Raw genomic sequence first — 21,742 nt, forward strand, 5'->3', positions numbered from 1 at the left:
GGACACAGGTAATACACAAAAATATAAGATAAAAAACACAGAAAACTATTATACAAAATAAACCTTAATGTACAAAACAAAAGCCAAACCCGAGCAGTGTGTGACAATTACAAACTTTTCCTTTCTCGTTAGCCTAACATGTTTTATTATTTCACACCCTGCTTCTCTTCACCTCTTTCTACCTAATTTGAGCAGAATAACAAAAATGCAGTAAAATGGCCCTGTTCTGCATTTTCACAAATCAGAAAAAGGTTTCACAAATCACAAACAAGGTTTTAATGAATCAACAGCCTCTTTAGAATAATTCCATCCAGATTTGAGCTGTCTATGTAATGTAGTTTCCATACAGGACCCTTTTTTGGCCGATCAAAATGCAAAAAATGAAGTGAAATGGCCCTTTATGCTGAATCGGATGCCAACTTCAGCGTAGTCTTAAACACAGGATAAGCCTTTTCATTTTTTCTGTATTAAAAAAAAAGATGTGATACAAAATATTTTCAAAAGCTAAACTTTTAAAAATGTTGTAATTTTTGTCTTTCCTTTTCAGATAAAATAAAATAATAAACTGTAGAAATATGGAAACACCATGTAAAAACGATTTGGAAAAATGGAAAAGATTTTAAAGTACTGTAATTACTGTATTAATAACTGAGTAAATATTTTCAAGACGATAATCACCATTAAAACGGCTATGTCACCAAAAATGGTTGGTAGCAGGTAAACTAATTTCTCAGCTTGTCCACCCTAAAGCAAAAAGTTTGTGTTTTTTGCACATTGTTGATCTATTCCTTTTTAGAAAGATCATTCATCCAAAATAAAAGCCTTAGATTAGACTTATATTACCTGATAGTTGATACCAGAGGTAAGTCTAAATTTGGACCACAAGATTTCAGTTAAAGCGATACAATGTAACTTCTCAAAAAGCCCACTCTGGAGCTCCCCCTACAGGCTTGGAGGTAATGTACGGTTACACTGTCGTAAATACAACACCCTTTCGCTTTCACGTTTCACGTTTGTTGACGAACCGGCGAGGAGTCAGAAGGTGCAAGCTATGTCGACCGAGAAGGTAAGAGTAATCAAATGTACCTGGGAGCGTGAGAGGGGTCTATTTGTTTTTGTGGTAGGTGTGCCAGAAAGCAAGTCGAAGTACTTCCGCTCAGCTCCCGGGCCGCTCCCAGGCCGGTCCAGCAAAGTTACATGGCGCAGTTTTTCCAACTCAGACCCCCGAAGGGCATAGGAGACAGGCCAATCGTAATATTAAAACTCATTCTAGCCGCACATTTTTTTTCAAGCTGTTATTTTAAGGTAGAAATGTTACATAGTATTGCTTTAAGCCATAGGACTGATTTAGTAAGAAGTCAGATTTTTTTTTTTTTTTTACACCTCACAACTTCTTCAATAATGTTGAAAATCAGGCTGTTACTTTTTGTATAGATTATCTACACAAAATACTAGGGGGCTGTGTTTATGGTTGTAAAAGAAATATGAGATTCATTGTAAGATGCATTTGGTGAGTATTGGACTTTAGTCTCCTCTTTGGTTTGAATAACTGAATCCTTGCACCCAGCAGAGGTGAATGTTGAATACATGTCTGTCACCCATCAGCACCCCTTAGTGGACAGGCGTACTGTGAACACAAGCGTTCAAGGAGCAGCAGATGAATATATCCACCCATCCATCCATTTTCTATACCCGCTTAATCCAACTGTAGGGTTGCGGGGGGTCATCATTGGGCGAGAGGCAGGGTACACCCTGGACTGGTTGCCAGTCCATCACAGAGACAAACGAGACAAACGAGCAAACAGCTGGAGTACCCGGAGAGAACCCTCGCATAGACGGGGAGAACATGCAAACTCCACACAGAAAGGGCCCCAGCTGGAAATTTAACCTGGAACCCAGTGCACAGTGATCAAGTAGTAGAATCAGTAGGAGACTTAAGTAAATCAAAAACACAGCCTCATATGATAAAACAAGTAAATCACAGCACAAATGTTTCTGTTTGGATTTAGTCACAAAAAAATATCTGTGCGGAAACTTGACAGCAGCTGAGAGGGATTAAATGCTGTCATGTATGAACAGAGTTATATTTGAATAATTTTACATGCATGATTGCTGATATACCACCAGAGACTGTCAATAATTTGTGATGTGTACATACATTCACATCTGCATTGCTGCATTCATGCATTTAGAAGCTGATGATAAAACAGAACATGACCTGCTCATCAAAACTTCGCTCATGGGTATCACAAATGGTCCAAATATCTATATAGTACATCTAAAAACTATAGTGCAGGTCATTTGGTTGTCCCTCATACTGTTTCACCCAAAGCCTTGAACTACTAGCACTCTGAGCTGTGTGGTCTGCACCACCACTGAAAACCCAGCAGCTCACCAAATGATTGATGTGTAGCCTCTCGCAGTTTTCGCTAAAAGAGCCAGAGGCTGCATCTGATGCAGTCTGACACGTGTTGACACAGATAGACAGATGGTATTGTACTTGTGAAGTGTAAACATTCCTCATATATAACACCCGATACCCTCGCCCTCTTTTTCTTCTTTCTACTGCTTCTTGAGATGGCTAAAAGCACTTTACAGACCTTTGCTCATAATTCTATATGACAAGGAAGCTCTGATAAAGTGGGATGGAAGTAAGTCTTCATGGGAAATGAGCAGACACACATTAACCCAAGAAATGATCTGTTCATGTACTCTTTTTCAGTGTTCCTGGAACGAAACAGCAACTGAATTGAACTTCAAACCGCAACCTTGCATTTTTAGACTAAATCATGACATGCATGTGTGTGAGTGTCCTAAAGAGCAAGTTAGGGAAACAGAGAGAAAGACCACATCTCTCAAATGTTGACACATTCTAAAATTCCAACAACACATTGAATTTTATTTTTATTTTTTTTACATCTGACTTTATTCGCTCATTTATTTCAATTTGAACTCCCCTGGTTACAAAAACCACTTTCATTGTGCTAAAGTTGTGAGACGTGTCCTGTCCTGTAACTTTTCACCTAATATATTAGTTCACTGACGTTTTCCTAGTTTTCCTTCATTCACTCATTTGCTATTTTTTCCCCAAGAGAGCATGTTCATTTTGTAAATGATGCATGGTACCAATGGACAGTAAAGTATTGCATGCTTTAAGGCAAAGCTGACAAGACTAACCTTTTGATACATCTGGTTTTAAAACTAAACTAATCTAAAGCTAAACTGTAAAATTCACAACAGTAGTACCCAAAAGCATAGATAATGTCCTCTCAGTCTTTGGTTATATTCTTATACTACCATGTGCATTTATTCTTTTATCTTACTTCTATTCTGAGCCTGCCCAAACAAAACTAACAGAAATCAGGTACACCCTTATTATGACATTTAGTGAGCGTTTAATGAAACATTTCACAAACAGTAATGATGGTATTTATTATTATAAGAGCTATGCAACAGGCGACAGTCACTGCTATGCGAATTAAACATGTGGAGCAACATAACACTCAGACTTCAGTTAAGCTTTCTGAGTACCTTTGATTAATCAACCACTTTGTTGCTATTTCAATGCCCCAGAGCACCATTATTGATCACGGAGTGAATTGTGTTGCGCAGTTAATCTTTCCAGGTAACATAGCTGCCATAACTAATGTTAGTGATGACTGATTGGCAATGAATAAAAATGTATTTCAACCATATTACAATGGAACACATTGAAATTAAATTCCTTCCCTTTTCAGTGCATTTCAAACATAATATTGGGGGAATGTTATTTATCAATCTTCAAGTTTCTGCATTACAAGCATACGGTGGTTTAAAGTTCCCCAGCCCACAGGCTTGATTTGATTTTCAGATATTGCTGATAAGCTGATGGAATTTCAGCTTGCTTGTGGCCATCCTGCTGCTATTCACACTCCATGAGAAATGACTATTAGACAAGTGCTTATAACAAGTGCCGTGTCACGTCTGAGTTTTTGTCATGTTTTTAGTTCCTGTTTAGTTTTTAGTTTTGCCATGTTTTAGGTTAATTAATCAATAATCAATAAATCGAGTTTTCTTTTGGATATCTGCATCCATTTCCTATTTTCACGCCACACATCACCACCCTATGTGACATGTTGTTAGCTCTTATCTGCCTCCGGAGGATTTAGTTTAGCAGAGAAACCTGAGCATTTACGCAAACAATCCCACACAAAGTCAGACATATAACACCTTTAAGACGTAATAAGTTTAATTAATTTCATATTAGGTACATACATTATCAGGTACTATAGGTCAGTTATATAGTAACTGCAATCTATACCAAGGTCCTATTCAAATGAGGCTATTTGTGATGCAGACCTTATTGTTTGAAACTAAGGATTAATGTAATGTAACAGAATCCCTATGACTGACATAGTGGTATCAATCTGGCATTTATGCCATGGGTTATTAAATCAATTCTGCACTTGCTTTTTGCTCTTTAAAGCATGGACAGGCTCCAACTTTTAAGACTCATAACTGGCTGAAATGAGTTTCCCGTACGGCCGCTTTCTAACTGGACTTCCAGTCAAGCCAAAATGAGTCTGACCAGAGTAACATTTGCCAGTTATCAACACCACTTAGCTAATGCTCGTCACATGGCTTACTCAAGGGAATGAAATACTGCTTTAGACAGTGTATTTTAGTAAACACTTTATCCCCTCTCTTTTCTCAGCTGTAGGCTCCAATATTTTACATGTGAGTCAACGTACAGGATGTGCTCAATCAGGGCACAGCCCTCCAAAAAGTGGCACGATCCCCTACATGACGGCAACAGCTTCTTCATACAATCATCAGATTTGGAGAGTTTGAGCTCAGAAAGCCCCCAGTTGTGAATAGATGCAGTTATCTCTCTCCAAACATTTTTAGCTGGAGGCCTTTGAGAGCTGATTGGCGGAGCAGAAAGCATCATGTCCCACTAGACCAGCCTTGGGCACACTGCAGAGGGACAGCTCTTGTAACATGTCAACATATGTCCTATATTTGATGATCTCATTGTACCTGAAAGAAGCCTTTAGGTTATACACAGCATTGGAAGAAGTCATTTGATTTCTAAGCAGTGTCGGTAACACTACGTAACTAAATAAGAAAGTTGTGCAAAAATGTGCCAACAATAAAAACCCCAAAAGTAATTCATGAACCAAATGACCTGTTTCAGATTGTTTAGGGTTTTTCGTTTAAATTGTATTAGTTCATCAATATACCAACATTATTCATGTGTAAGCAAAGTCTTTTTTTCTACTGTATGACCCATTCTTATCATATTGAACATAGAAACTGGACAAATAAGAGCAAAATCTGAAAAACTGATCCCTGCAGTGAAATGACCCAGTGGTTCTTTTTAAAGTTCTACAAATTAAAGTTCTACAAATTCCTGAATAATCACCTTTATTATTTCATGATTAAACATTTCTACCCTTATGGGGATAACAATGCCATGCTTCCATCAAATGATGAGTTCAATTAGTAGTCTGATTGAAAATATACAAAAACCCTTGCCATAACATGTTATGGCACAAGTTCACCCTTCTACATTTGTAAAGGTGCATGTATTGATCATACAATAACAAGAAGAAATTGAAGGACATGCATGCAACATTAAACTTTTAAGTAGTTTTGAAACTGTCACCATCGCTCAACATGTTTTGGTGACAGTTGTAACATGAAAGAAATGCATGAAAACAGATGTTACAGGCCAAATGTAGTTATTAGTGTTCGCCTTAAAATGACTATTTTAGAAGCGAAATCTTAATTTAGCAAGTAACTGGTAATGTTAGGACCTGGCTTGTGGGGCCACAGCATGAAATGGCGATTGATGAGTTTTATAGGAAAACATGGAAACAAAATAAAAAAATCCCACCAAAGCAAACAAAAACTAGTATGATGACCCAGCAGAGACAAGAATGGTAAACTGCCAGAGTCACGGGTCATACCTTACTTTCACACCTTCACAGGTGCAGCCAGTTAAGCCAATTAAGGCAATGAATTCCATGCAGCAAACAATCACCGGCACTGCATAGCCCATGTTGGAGCAAAACAATTCCTGCTGATAAAAATATGACAGACACGGAGGACTTCATAACTGCTGCAACATTATTCATAGTCAAAGTAATGCCAGAGACAGAGGTGAGCCTTTTTCTTCTTTTGAAACATCAATATGAAAATGATGTTGTGGTTTTGTAGGCAAAGTTTCTTTAGAGATTTTTTCCATCATATTCCAAAATATGGAATATTAAGCATGTTAATCAGAGGAAAAGGTTATGCCATTTTTAATATTTTTTTTGTTCAAACTTAATATTGATATTCATGGTTATGTGATAAGAAAACACAAGACTGTTTCAATCAGCTGAAAGTGAGTGAATCTTCCAATTTGTTGGAAGTGATCTCTTAACCACGACTAAGATCTAATGGTACAGTCTTGAAGCGAAAAAATGAGGTTTTGGTATGACGCCTTCAGGTGCCTGTCAGGTCTTACTATGACGAACATGTCACAGGTTCTGTTTAAGCACTGCTCATGAGTCCACATATTTATTGTGCAGTTTTGGGTGTACTTTCAGGCCCCAGATTCCAAACGAGGCTGACCTAGCTGCTCAGATTGGTCATTTCTCCCATGTCTCATCTCATAAACACATGGATAAGAAGTAACCATTCCCTACAGCAGTGGTTTTGGGTAAGTAGAGAGAGGGAGGGCTGACTCTCACAACAACATGGGATCTGTCCTGATTTGGGTTTGCCCTATTTGGTCTCAGCTGCTACAGCTGTCAGTTATCAAGGATAGAAATAGAAAAATAACATGAAGCTTACTCCACAATATGAATTGAAAATGCTTTGGATTGACTTCAGTCCAAGAAAATATAACAATGCAGCAGGGTTACTCAGTGTCTGTAGCATAGAGAAAGCAGAGCTAAAGCCAGGATGCTGTTGATCATGTTCTCTTTCAATGCTGAGCGTAAGGTGATACTTAAAGTGACACTTCTCATCTAAATGTTAATGAAGCTACAAGTGACTATATGTTAGGGTCATTATCAGACTGTGTGGTTCTCAGCTCTATTGCATTTTAGTACCTTTTTAGCTCCTTTATTTTACAGCTCTCATGTGCTGAATCACAACTTTCAAAAAACAGGTAGCTGTTTTAGGCAATAACCCTCTGAAATGAAAGCCCGTAATATGGACTACTTGCAGAACACCAAATGGCAGACAGACATCGTTGGTGAACACAGAGGTAGCAGTAGCTCAACACAGAGCAAAAAGTGACAGAATCTTTTCATCTCTACTGTCCAGGTTCAATGTGGAACACAAACGTCAGGGCAAATCCTCCAGCTGTAAGCTGGTGATCCACGACAAAATTCTCCTGTGAATGTTTGTTGGCACGAACTTGACCTCAGCTACTGAGGATACAGCTCGTCACAGTATCTAAGACACAGTGAAACAAAAAGAAGCTCAGGCCACATTCAATACATCCATAATTTTGAACAAGCATAATTCATAATTTAAAAGTCAGCCAGCAAAAGCAATGTTTACATAAAAGGAAAAAGACCGTACATTCCTCTACCCACATTTGGTGCTCTATATCTGCTTTAAGGATCACCGGATGGATACCTTATCGCCTGACTAAAAATAGGACTTTCCCAGGTCAGTGTGAGATTGGAGGTAGCTGTTTAACTGTGCTGTGATCGTGTTATCTCCTCTCATATGTGTTAAGATGATCGGAGATAATATAACCGAGTCACAGAAATCAACTCCTGCTGCTACTTCTGCTGCCGAACTGGGTCTCACGTAAGCTTTTCATGCAGAAAACCATAACCAGGAAACAAAACAAGCGTACCTTAACAACTCAAATAGCCTAGCACTCTTATTCTGTTTTGTGTATGTTCATGGAATATGACCCTATTTTCTTAATTTTTCTGATTTTTCTTTTTATTTATTCATTTTTTTTTTTTTTTTTTTTTTTTTTTAACCATTCCCTCAACACAGCAGGTAATTGCACTAAAGATATTTCAGAAAATGCTGCAATGAAACCAAAAACGCATTAAAAAAACCCAAACACGATGGTTAGAAAAAAAACAACACATTAACAAAACAACAAAGAGAAAACATATTTTGGAAACTATGAATTTAGAAGCAAACGCACAACCGTACCGTAAATAAATATTTGCCCATCTTGAAACCGATGGCAGCAGCACATCTCAAAAGTTGGGACAGGGCCATGTTGACCACTGTCCAGCATCCCCTCTGTCTTTACCAACAGTCTAAACATCTGGGAACTGAGGGGACAAGCTACAGCTACTGGAACATCATTTTTGTCTGATATTGGATTCTAGCTGCTCGACAGTGGTGGGTTTGTACTTGGTGTTACATGATGCCCCAAATGTTTTCAGTTGAAAGGTCTGGACTGCAGGCAGACCAGTGAAACACCAATGCTCTTCTACGAATCCATTCTGTTGTAATAGATTCAATATGTGGTTTCCCATGAAGTGCCCATGCAGTGATTTCCATTACAGATTTACATCAGTTTTAATGCCGGGCATAAAGATCACAGAACCCCAATATTGATTCTTTGTCTGTGTCCCTTGCACAGAGATGTCTCCAATTTGTATGAATCTTTTGATGATGATAACATGTACCGATGATGTTTGTATATTAGTTTAATGTAATCATACACTGTGGAACATTATTCTAAAATGGATCCACAATCCCTTGACAGTTCTTTGCAGATTGTAGAAAGCTTTCAGATTGCGACATCTTACAAAACTGAAAATGCAACAACTCACAAAATGGGACAAAAAAAGAAAAACCCCAATTTTTTTTCAAAACTTAATTTTGTTGTCGTTTTCAACCAGTGCTGCTGTATGTTGCTCTCAGGTCAGTCATATGTAACAGAAATAATCATGCACTTTTGTACAAATGGTGGGGATGCTGGCTTTGCAGCACCACTGCCTGTGCATGAATAGCGGCAGGCAGTGGTGCTCAGTCAATGGGCACAATCATGAACGCACAGGAAGGTTTGTTTCACTGAGCCCTGCCAGCCTGAGGTTTCTCTCTGCTGAATTCTTACACAGAAGAATGACTGCCATTTGTCGCTGCCTGTTGGGGGAAGTGTTGAACAGGAACCCAAATCTGTTTTCTCTAAAAGCTAGTAACTTGTGGTCAGTAGTGGCAGCATATACTGTCTTATGAAATTTGACCAAAAATTCATAAAAGGCTTCCTGCAACACATGTAGTCATTTAATTAACACAAGAAGCAGCTAGGATCGGAGAAAAAAAAAAAAAAGCTGGTCACTATGCCATTTTCAAAGGTATATTAGGTATTTGCGTTCACCTTATGGGTTATTGGTCAATAAAACAGACATTACTGGACTGTTAAATGTTTAGTCTTCTCAGAAAATATCACTTAGGTGACATTCTATGCTCATTTAGATGCGCAAAATGCTCTTTTAACCTTGTAAATATTGGTTTATATGGATAAAAGCAGATACAGAAATTATAATTGTAAGCGGAAAAATTTAATTTTATAAGCTGAAATGCACATCAATTTAGCGTTGTTATCAAAAGCCATCTGTCTTTGGCTGAAAAAGAATGAAAATAAAATTGTGGAACAACATTCAACCAATAATACTCTGGCCAATAGCACATCTCTGGGAGACACTCTCCTAGTTCTGAGTGATTACTTTTTATAACTCCAGTTATTACAGATCAGCAAGTAATTACCTAGTCATCAGCAGGACCCCACAAAGACAGTAAAACAAGGATGTGTGTATTTATATGATGCTAATTGTTCAACAAAATTACTCAGGCTTGTTGCAGCCTGAGTGAGAACAGTGAGGGAACCTGAGCCCTGATATGATGCACTGAACGTTGGAAAGATGTTCAGCCTTGTGTTTAACTGACAGTGACCCAGTGCAAATGTTAAAGGGATAATTCACCTCTTTTGACATGAAGCTGTATGACATCCCATAATAGCAATATTATTTAAGAACATTTTCTTACCCCCCGCTGGGTACTGTAAGAGTAATCGCTTGGTGCTATTTTCTCTCCCTTGTATCACTCCGTGATTGCCACCTGCCGATAGACGCGCCTGTTACGGTGTTTACTGCTCGGAAGCAGGGGACTGCTTGGTTTGCACTTCGGTCTGCACAGTTTACACAGCCCGTAGTGATACGTAGGGGGAGAGAAATAGCCTCAAGCGATTGTGAGGTCTGACTTTTTCTGGATGAACGAATTTGTGATGCAAATGTATTACTCTTTTGAACGCATATTGTTTTAAGAAGCAAAACGCTTTATTTTTGTGGCCTCAGCCAACTAGCCGGACTACCTTCATCAAAACGCCAAAACGAAGCTGGAACTCTGCTCACAGTACGCAGCGGGAGGAGGAAAATGTTCATAAATAATATTGCTAGTATGGGATGTCATACAGCTTCGTGTCAAAAGAGGCGAACTATCCCTTTAATGACACACACCTTCTCTCACACATCAGACGTGCCAAAAGTCGCAGGATTTGGTGAGTGTGAACTCTTCATCCTAAATATTTCCTTGCTGCAAAAACAAAAGCTACATGACCATATTATGTCAGGTCTGATGAATCAGTTTCAGGAATTTACAGGATGGTGTGATATAGAATAAAAATTCTGGCATTTTCTAAGCAAAACACTAGATCCCCTTGAAGAAATATTGCTAGGCGCCAAAATCTGCAATTTTGCATCCCTTATGAGCAAGAACATCATGACCACCCCCAATGAACAGCGGCAATATTGTAGCATAATGTTCTGCTAAGTAAAAGCACTTGTTTTCATACTTTAATTGTAAGTGTCAAACAACATTATAGGAAGGATCTCTGAGTTTTTACAGTAGGGCAACTATGAGTTCCAGAAGAGACAGCTGCTGTGGAGGAAGTGAACATTACAGATGTTTTCACCCCTCAAACATGTGGCAACAGTGTTAAGCTACACTTATCAAAGCTTGCATTTTACTGCATTTGAAAAACTGGAACACGCTACAGCTGGAGTGAATTATACTAAAAAGCATAAGTCTGTCTGCACACTGGACTTTAGCTACCTGCAGGTTTGGCCATGAATAGTTTGACCTGGGACAGCTAATAGTTGAGTAGGAAAAAAAAATCCTACAATAAACTACCTTTTCATTAAGAAAAACTACAATTCCTTGTTCAGAGCAGAGAACCTAGTGGATGAGACGAATATGGAAAGTTTCAAATGTGCTTTGATACACACTTAAAACATTGCAGCTATATGAATTTGTTGTGTTAAAATCTTAAGTTAGGAGACAAATGAGTATAACACACCAAAACATGTGACTTGGTTTTCATCAATTATCAATGTTCCAAGCGCATATCACAGCAGATCTGATGGCTTGTTGAAACTTCTGATTCTGTATGAAGGTCTGTTGTTAATGACAAAAACTTTACAACTTTTCACAAACCATGACATTAAAAGGTTACTCGTGGCAGTGGTTTGCAAACACTTGGCAATAATAACACAGCTATTAATTACAACTTTTGAACCGTTTACAAAGTAAATGGACTGTATTTGTATAGCGCTTTTCTAGTCTAACTGACCACTCAAAGCGCTTCTAACACTACATGCCACATTCACCCATTCGCACACACTCATACAGCACGTCTACATCTATACACACTACGTGCTTTATAATCATTCACACAAACATTCATACACCAACGGATTTATCGGTAGGCATATCGACGTGTCTTGCCCAAGGACACGTCGATATGTAGCCCATGGAAGCCGGAGTCGAACCACCGACCTTCCGATTGGTGGGTGACTGCTCTTCCTCCTGAGCTACAGCCGCCCCAATATAGTACAATATAGTAAAATTATCTAGTACTTCTCACACTCTGTGAAAAGGGAAATGTTACTTTTATGGGTAGATTATGTTAGAAAGGAGAAACAAATGGGCACTATGACCCTGCAGAGGGGGGAGAGAGAGAGGGACGTGGCTGTGGTCGGTGGGCTTGTTTGATGTCAGAGTTTTTGAAAACTGACACTTTGGGTTGGCTCACCATTCATTCACAAGGGGCCTCAGGAGTCACAGGTTTGAAGAATGTGTGCCCTACATGCGGATTATCGGTGACATTCTCTCAAATTTTGAGACTGAAGGACGCACCGCTCAACATTTACGCAGATACCTGCTCTGTCTATTTTGTTGGGTATTTTTGCAATAACGGTTAGGAAGTTTTTCTTTTATGGATAAAAAGCAGAAAAAATCGACTTCCTGCGATGAATGGATATTTGCGTCTATTTTGGTTTCTTGAAATGAAATCCTGATGTAAGAGATAAAAATGAGGAAGAAGGGAGTATTATTTCATGTCTCAGGCTGGTTGTGCCATTTCTCTGACCAGATGGCACAGGTAAGGCGATGTTCACCAAAAGAAAGGGCTCCTTAATTGATAGATATCGGTGGGCGAAATCAAAGTGACAAAAAGTTATGGAGCTCTTCAGTCAAGTCGAGGCAAGTCAGCCCGTGAACGCCACAAACGACAGTTATATTTCAGATTTAGCCACTGTTGATGAGAGCGCAGAGAGTCTCGTCTATCAGATCAGTCTGGCTGTAATTCTCTCGGTTATCACACTGGCCACTACTTTGTCCAACGCCTTCGTCATTGCAACAATCTCCCAGTCGAAGAAACTTCAAACTCCCGCGAACTTTCTGATCGCCTCTCTGGCCGTCACCGACCTGCTGGTGTCTATTCTGGTGATGCCCATCTGCATCTTGTACACGGTGATCCACACCTGGACGCTCGGGCAAATAGTTTGTGACATCTGGCTCTCTTCGGACATAACGTGTTGCACTGCGTCCATCCTACACCTATGCGTAATCGCTTTGGATAGGTACTGGGCCATCACGGACGCAGTGGAGTACTCAAAAAAGCGTACGCCGGCGCGTGCGGCAGGGATGGTGGCCACAGCCTGGGTCATCGCCATCTCCATCTCCCTGCCGCCTCTCTTCTGGAGGCAAGTGAAAGCGGAGGAGCTGACCAGCTGCAGCGTCAACACGGATCACATCTTTTACACTATCTACTCCACTTTCGGGGCTTTCTACATCCCTACCCTGCTCCTCATTGTTCTGTACGGGCGGATATATGTGGAGGCTCGGAAACGGATCCTGAAGCAGTCCCCGAAGAAGGTTGGGAAAAGACTCACCTCTGCGCACTTGGTCACCAACTCCCCTCAGTCCGCGGCGTCCACGACCTCTCTACAATGCGGGAGACACGACACCCCATCCAGCGACACCGGGTCTTCAACGAGTGTGAACCAGGTGAAAGTGACGGTGTCTGATGCGTTTTTGGAGAAAAAGCGTATTTCGGCAGCTCGAGAAAGAAAAGCGACAAAGACTTTGGGGATAATCCTCGGCGCCTATATTGTTTGCTGGCTTCCGTTTTTCATTTACACATTGGTGGTGGCCACATGTGACACCTGTTTTAACCCTGAGTTGTTCGACTTTTTCACCTGGTTGGGATATTTAAATTCTCTCATCAACCCGATCATATACACCATGTCCAACGAGGACTTCAAGAAAGCTTTTCAAAAACTTGTGCGCTTCAGATGTTGTAGATCGTGAACTGTTACTTCAGTTGCCAATAAGATTTATTCTTTTTTTTTTTTGTTGTTCTATCTCAAGCTCTAATGAATGACAATGCACGCATTTAGTAATGTCTTTATAACTTAGACATTGTAATATGTGCACAATTGCAAAAACCTCCATCATTTGGGCAAAAATGAAGATCAGGGTAAAACATGAAATGTTCTAATATAATATCCATAGATCTAAATTTATTTATAAGAATAAAAAAAAATAACTGAAAAGTATTTTAAAAAATATGTTCATATAAAAAATTGCTTGTATACATTAAAATTTTTACATGTTGGTTGTGGCGGTGAACCTCGGATTTCCACACCTCACTGAATTACTTCCAATCCGTCATCGTCACACATGTGTTGAGTTGTTTAGTAGGCTATGGGTGCCGATGTGGATTGTACCTTGCGTAAACAAGAGCACAGCTTGTTATTCCCATGTGATGGCTGACCAATTGAAGCGTGTAATCACACAGATCGTGAACATCTTACATGAATTTTTTTTATTTTTTATCATGAGTACATTTTTGCCAAAAAGCAAATAAGATTGTTTTGTTTCTAAAACTCATGGTTTAAGCATATGTGTATGATTTTGATCACGGACTGATTGCGGCTACCACGTGCTTATCCTTGTTTAGAAAGGCTCTACTTTCTGTAAAATATTCTCACAATGTCAAAGTCAAACAAAGTGCAGCTGATATTTACCCAGCATAGCAACTATGAGTTCAATTTTGCTGAACAAACACTCCCTTGTTTTACTGTGCGTGTGTGGGTCTGTTTGCTGCTACATTAAATATATATCTACAGTATGATATATTCCTGTGTCTCATGGTTTGCAGCATTATTGCCACAGATATTTATTTCATTGTCGAGTCTTGCCTGAAGAGCCAAAAAAACAACACAAAGCAAAGGATTTGTCAGGATAACATGAAAGAAAAGAATGTTGTTGTAGGATTTGTGCAATAAAGGTTTTTACGTATTTGTCTGGCACAGGTATTTTGAGTACTGGCTTTAATGCAATGTTTAGTTGCAATATGAGAGATCAATGACCCCAGCACAAAACAATGACGTCAAAATAAAATCCAACAACCTCATGGCGCTCTTGTATATATGGGACATTAAACAGTCAATTTAGAAAAATGAGTCATTCCACGATACTAACTGCAGGTTTTTTTTCTTTTTATGTATCCTGGCTTTACCGTTTAAGCTATTCGCCTTCTTCCTGCCTTCTAAGTATCTTCCTCCAGGCACAGGAAGAGGCATCTGTGTGATCAACACCTATCTGGGAGTTACGATGGTGCATAGCGCTCTAATGTACTCCAGACGGTGAAAGGCACTTACACACATGATGTTTTTGTATGAGTTTTTCACAACATGCAAGGACAATGTTGGAGCAGACAAAACCTTTCTAAGAATTAATCAGGTCAGTTACTGTTAAAGTCTTTCTGTCGCCTGCGAGCGGTTGACAAACAAAGATATTTTAGAGCATTAAGACCAAAGTATAGCAGCAAGATGGTATAACTATCTATATTTATTTATATATATATATATTAGCACACACACACAAAAAAGAAACCCTGAACACAAAAGAACAGGAGATGCCGTCTGCACATTGAAAACTTCAACTTTCCAACCTACAAGGCTTTCCTGAGGCAGACGTCCGTGAGAAGAAAAAGAACAAACCAAAACTATTATGCTAAGAGCACATAATGTCCTCAAAAAGGATGATATAAGAGGCTTGATGTGAGAAATGATTAAATGGAGTGTGCTCAAGACAACCCATATCAGTAAGCAGAATAGGTCCTAAAGACATTCGTCTTCATCTTATGAATATATCTCATTAATTAAAAAGTAATTTCCCCCAAAAAGTACATCTTATGTATTCAGTTGAGTGTCAGTGTATATATAAAGAGGTTTCAGTTTTCAGTCCTATAGAAATGTCAAGATGGCGAAAAAAAAGTACGAGGCATGCACGATTCTGAATTTTTGCAAATATCTGAAATGCCAGTATTGTCAAATTCAGTTTGGCCAAACACTGATGTGAGTGGTTATTCATAAACACACATTTTTCCACCTAACTGCAGGGAGCATCAAATCTCTTAGTGGAATCATGTCCATCCTGATACAACAACCAAGGCAAATTTGATTTCATTCACATGTTTTGGCCTGATGTGGATATTTCATTGATTATATCTAATGGCCAGTGATGACCTGCCAATCTCACTGTCACTTTGCATCCCTGAAAGCTACCATAAAGAAAGCAGCAGAGGCAGAGCCATTTTTTTTTTTTCATTCCACACCTCTACCTGGGACTAAACTTAACCGCAAGGCAGCTTGACAGCACAGAGTGTGACAGTGACATATCGTGTCAAGCACCTAGCCTCAAGCCGAGGTCTGGAGCAGGTTGCAGAAGTGTGCGGATTCTTTCTTATTCTACACCAATATTTTTCAGTCTTCAGTCCCCACCAGAGATGATCCATGTGACATTCCTTAGCTCAGCAAATTGAACCCCTTCCTTCAGTTTTATCAGACTCTATGGAGATGCCTAAGGTTTTATACAAGCCTATTTCTCATTAAAACCAGACCTTGATAGCGAGTTTGGTAGAGTTCATTGGACATACAGTCACAAATCTAAGCATGGTTCTGAACGTAGGGGAAGGATTACACTAAGCAGAGATGATCCAAAATTGATCAGTTAATCTTTTATGCATGATGACTGTTCATGAAAAACCTGTTCATAAATCCTGTTCTAAAAACTGTATTTATGGTATTGTATATCCAGTAAAATATTGCATTACTCATGAGGGCAGCCCTGCTGCTGCAGCTGCAGAGCAGTGTGCACAATCCTCTTCCTTACATACGATGATTGCACAGTGCAGGCAAATATGTTAATTACACCGCCACCTTTTTCTTTTAGCTGAATGTGCTGCATTATAGATGTGTCACAGGCCTACTGTGGAGTGAAGGACACAAGGGCCTGTCAGGCTGAACACATGAATAGTGAAGCTATGAAATTTTCTTTCACTGCATGTAGTTTTGGTCAGCAGTTTCATAGTTTGGCCCTTTCTGATTAAGGAAGGTTTGCAACATCGCATGGAAAAAGAAGGCACAACAGACTTAATAAAGTATCTCTGCAAAGTGAAAACAATTGACTTTGAGGAGTCAGCAATTTATTTTGTGGCAGGAAAAGGTAAGGATATTATTGGTGAATAACAAGTAGACACAAATTAGACACAAATTCTGATATTAGGTTGGATATGATGCCAGTGGAGATTAAACTTTCACCAAATGTAGACATTTTTAAATCCAGGTTAAAGACATTTCTGTTCTCATGTGTCTATGCATGAAATATCTTTGAACTTATCTAGACTGTTGCTTGTTTTTAAATTAATTTAAATGATTTTATTTGTTTCTCTTTATATTCTTTTATGTATTTTTTTAATGCTTTTTACACTCCCTGCTGCAATGCTTTTATTTTATGTAAAGCACTTTGAATTGTTTTTACATGAAATGTGCTATATAAATAAATTTGATTTGATGATGTATGACAGGGGTAGGCAATTAGCGGCCCGGGGGCCAAATCTGGCCCGCCATCAATTATATCTGGCCCGCAAGATTAATTTTTTAAATATGATTTTTCAAATATATTTTTCAAACCTCATATTTTATCGCCTGTTTCATGAGAGACGCCAGGAGATGCAACATTCAGCCTAATAACAGTGCATAGAAGAAAAAAAAGTTTTAAATTTAAAAAAATTAAATGCATTTATGTAAATCCAGAATAGAAAAACATGGCCCGTAATACCATTGTCAGAAAAAAAATTGGCCCGGGTCCAAACTTAATTGCCGACCCCTGATGTATGATATATGGCAGTATTGTTTAACTATCATCAAAATTTGTATTTATCTGTACATCCATGACAAGTAGAGTGTTCTTTTCAGTTCTCTAGATTCCAACTTTTAGGTTTTTCATAAATAACCTTGTATTTCTACGTTTGGATATTTCAGACATGTTTACTCCAAACACATGAACAGCTCCACTAGGTTAAAAATCTCAAAATAAAACCGCTGGCTAAACAATAAATTTGTGCGAAAATCTCATGAATGTCTGGAGATAACAACTAAATATTGAGTCAAAGTTGAAGATGGGGAGTTGAAGGTAAAGCCATTTACTGCCTCATTTATACCCACAAACACGAGTCTCAGCTCATGTGTGGCTTAAGGTGTCAATCACAGCCTTCAGTGATACATGTTCTTTCCTCTCTTACCAGCAGCTCTGTGGCCATGAGCAGTTTCTCTGCTTTTCCACAAAGTGGGTCAGTTTAAAGGTTCCTAGCTCTCTGCATTAGATTCTCCTCCAGCTTACCTACATGTCTGATAATTCAATTCTCCGCTTCTGAATTATACAGTGAGATTCTTTTGCAGCCCTGGCAAGGAGACAAGCTGCATTCATAGCTGTTATTTGAACATAAATAAAATAGACTTAGTATTGGAGAGTTAAGAGTGATTGATTGTGGGACTTTTTGAACTGTCACGCTTTAGGCCCTTAGTGGTACAGAGGATGCACATACTTTGTGGAATTTGGTTGTTTTATGGTCTGTCTGTGAGGTCTGTGGCAGGACACAGATGCGGACTTCGGAGGAGTAAAAGCAAACTGATTTATTATTTCCAGAACAAGGTTAACAAAAGGCGCGACTGGGCCAGATGACAAAACTAAACTGTGAAAAATAAAACATGAATATACTATGACAAAAACAAAAGACTTGACATGACATGAAAAACACTTATCTTGGATTGAAGTGGCATGAAAGGTGAAAGGATCTCACAATGAATGTGAGAAACCAGAGAGACTAAATACTGAGGGAACTGATGAATGACTGGATGCAGATAAAGACAATGAACAGGTGACGTGAGTGAACTAATGACCAGAACATGGGGACTGAGGAAAAAACAATGGCAAAACTAAAAAAAGATGAACTTAAAACTAAGACGTGACATAAACTAACACATGATAAAACTCAAAAGAACTAAAGACATGGGGAAAACCCCATGGACATGACACTGTCTCCTGATACTCTGGCATCCTCCCACCATCCAACAACATGCACATTACCATACCAACACGTAAAAAATGCATTTTCATGTCACATTTGTTCAGTGTGAGAACCTTCTATAATACTTGTAGTCACGAACATGTTATTTTTTGTCTTACTGTTTGGCCGCAACAATGGGCCTTTTTTTTTTTTTTAGACACGATGAAATAAAAACATCCTCCATTGTGGATTTTTGTTTCAACAAGCGCTTTGAGGTATACTTATGGCATAATTTACATTTTGTCTATTGATCTTTTGATATTAAGCATGAGAAGGAGTATTGAGATGGAAACTTTTCCAGCACGTTGGCTCATCCTTCTTTTCCCGAGCAATAAAATCTCAAAATGTCATTGACGCTATTTAAATTTGCTTGACAGAACCAAATTCAGAGTTCCCAAAGTTCTTGCCACACACTGAGCAACACACAATCAAATTTTTAGATACCAAATGATGAAGCATTTAGCATGAATATGTCCATTATAACTTCAAACATCCAACACCAGCCTTTAGGTCTCTCTCCTGGCTTCTTTTAAACAGCAGTATGGGACCACCACTGACAAGTGAATTGAGAAATATTGATTTCCTCATTCCAGAGGAACCTGTCAATGAATAGGCTATGTAAGGGATATGTGAACAGTCAGATTTTGAAGTTGATGTGCTGGAAGCAGGAAAAATGTCCAATGAAAGCATCAAATGGCTCAAAATCTCTGTTGGCTAATCTTGAAAATGGCACGCCATGTGGAAGGTTCTCCAGTTGCTGAGCAATGGACAACCAGAGAACAAGCTGTAGGAGCATGGGTGTCTGAGATACAGGGAATGTACTGAAGGCTCTGCGGCCTGATTCCAGCCACAATGCTGGCTGATGAAAAGATGAAAGACCATGCAGCCCATCACAGCGAGCTGTCAACTGGAGGTGTGAAAACCAGACTGGTCGGCGTGGACGTGCTGAACCCTGTCCACTACAGAAAGCACCTGCATGTGAGCAGGAGAACTGGAGCAACAGAGGAAGGAGGCCTGATCTGACTGATCACAGCTCGTGTCCTTTATGTTGTTTATCTGGGGACAAGTTGTCAGCAGGATCCACTGTGGGAGGAGGGCAGCAGGTGGAGGCAATACGATGATCTGCTGGGAAATCCTGGTGCCTATGTGAACGTTACACTGATTGTATATGCATAGTATGTTAATACTGTGATGCCTGTGGTTGATCCAGTCATCATTATAGAGAGAACTCAGAATCTGAATGTAGGAGGGCACAGTCTGGTTTACTTGCCAAGTAAACCTTCCATTTGCAGCTGCTTATCCAGGTCACCTTCTTCTCATTCCAGGGGAACACAAATTCATCTTTAACAGATGCCAAGCCATTTTAAAATATGGCTCAGTTCTGAGGTGCAGATCATTCCTGATTAGAGTGAGGCCAACAACCATGAAGGAAAAAAAAAAAAGGGGAGAAAAATATTTGAAACACATTTATGGTGACCAAGGGGCTCAGGAAAGGGAACAGCCTCGCTGGAATTTGACCGGGTGCTTTTCCTTAACAAATTATAGAACTGTAATTGACAAGTGGGTAATTTATTTCAACATGACTGCAGTGGAAGGAACATGTAGGCTATCAAATGAACCAAATGAAAGTAGCGCTACACGTTCTGTCACAGCCACAGATGACCATATTACTCCCTCTGTCAGACTAGACTGAATGGATCTTGTCATTTTCCAAAGCTCATGGCTGATAGGTCAAGGTTGTAACACAGATTGACAAGTGAAGGCACAGCATTGACAACGAAAAATGCAAAAGATCAGTCTAGTTCAAAGCTAACTTTATTCTCAAAGCTGAAATCTCAATGTAGAAAATTGATATGCTGCGATTGATCAGTTGGAAAGTTGGTCACCCTTTCTTTATTTGAACATTTCCATAAATGAAGAATGCCATATTGGTCCTTTCACTGCTACGAATTTCAAATGTAGTGACAGAGCATAGAATCTTCCAAGGAAAACAGGACTGATCTCCTGGTAAAGCTCTGCTGACATGATTAAAACTCTGAGCCACTTAATCACAAACCTAAAATTGCATCCACATTCAGAAGCGCGCACACACAAACAAGGACGTAGATCGGCACCATTGTGGTAGCCTTACATCAAAGCCATGCTTCAATTTGACAGGTATTGAAATTTGAGGGTACCAGATCAGTCTAAATGTGCTTCATGTTTTTATGATATTTTTGTACTAAATCTGCTACAATCAAACCTTTTTTAAATGTCAGGTGTTTTCTTGAAGCTCATGCACCTTATAGATTTATATTCCACAGTGGATTGAGTTGAGGTTCCTGTCATGCTCCCGCGTGCTTTAAGCAGGTGAGGATTAACAGCTTGACATAAATGCATATCTTATGCACTGTCAATGGACCAGACCTCCTACTCTGCTTCTCACTCTTTTCCCTTATTCTTTTCCCGTATTTTTTCCCTTGCCCTACAGTTTCTCCACAAGTATGATTTAACAAACCCAACCTTGCGTGGACTCTTTATGATTTAAAAACTACATTAGGCCAAAGTGTGAATAATTATGAAGCTTAATGCTCTTCACCCCCAAGAAAATCTTTTTTTGACTTTAATTGGCATTAGTTTATGGAGTAAAAACGTGAGCAAGTGTTGAAGACTATTCTGTGGACAAGGCAAAGTCTAATTTATTTTTATTATTAATGAGCTCCTGTCCCAAGTGGTCATATTACAAGATGCAAAAATTTTCAAGAACTAGCAGTTTGTGAACAATCCACCAATTTAGGCAGATTAGCTACAACTTAATTTGAAAGTGAAATGGAAAGTGAGATGACTCATATTCTTCTACTCAGTTCAGGTTGCTTTGCTGTCTGCTTTACCAGAAAGTCTTTGTTTATTTACAGATGAGAAATAAACTCATAGTTCATCTTCAGTTTTGCTTGTGACTAACGGCTGGATTTCTTTTGCTAACCTGGGTGTCTCTTTTTTGGCCTAGTGGATCAAGACTTCTTTTTCTTGGGAGGGTAACAGTAATCT

General features: G+C 39.1%; 1 protein-coding gene across 1 annotated transcript; it reads left to right on the top strand.

Moving 5' to 3' along the window:
* Positions 1-12,209: 12,209 nt before the first annotated feature.
* Positions 12,210-14,075, top strand: htr1b (5-hydroxytryptamine (serotonin) receptor 1B). Its single transcript, XM_075447775.1, has one exon. It carries the CDS (start codon positions 12,475-12,477, stop codon positions 13,606-13,608), a length of 1,134 nt encoding a protein of 377 aa, XP_075303890.1. The 5' UTR covers positions 12,210-12,474; the 3' UTR covers positions 13,609-14,075.
* Positions 14,076-21,742: the final 7,667 nt, after the last annotated feature.

The sequence above is a fragment of the Odontesthes bonariensis genome, chromosome 17 (genome assembly GCF_027942865.1).
Source record: "Odontesthes bonariensis isolate fOdoBon6 chromosome 17, fOdoBon6.hap1, whole genome shotgun sequence".
NCBI lineage: Eukaryota > Metazoa > Chordata > Actinopteri > Atheriniformes > Atherinopsidae > Odontesthes > Odontesthes bonariensis.

Excerpts from the sequence above, each read along its gene's own strand:
- htr1b (XM_075447775.1), top strand. The coding sequence starts at position 12,475 with ATGGAGCTCTTCAGTCAAGTCGAGGCAAGTCAGCCCGTGAACGCCACA.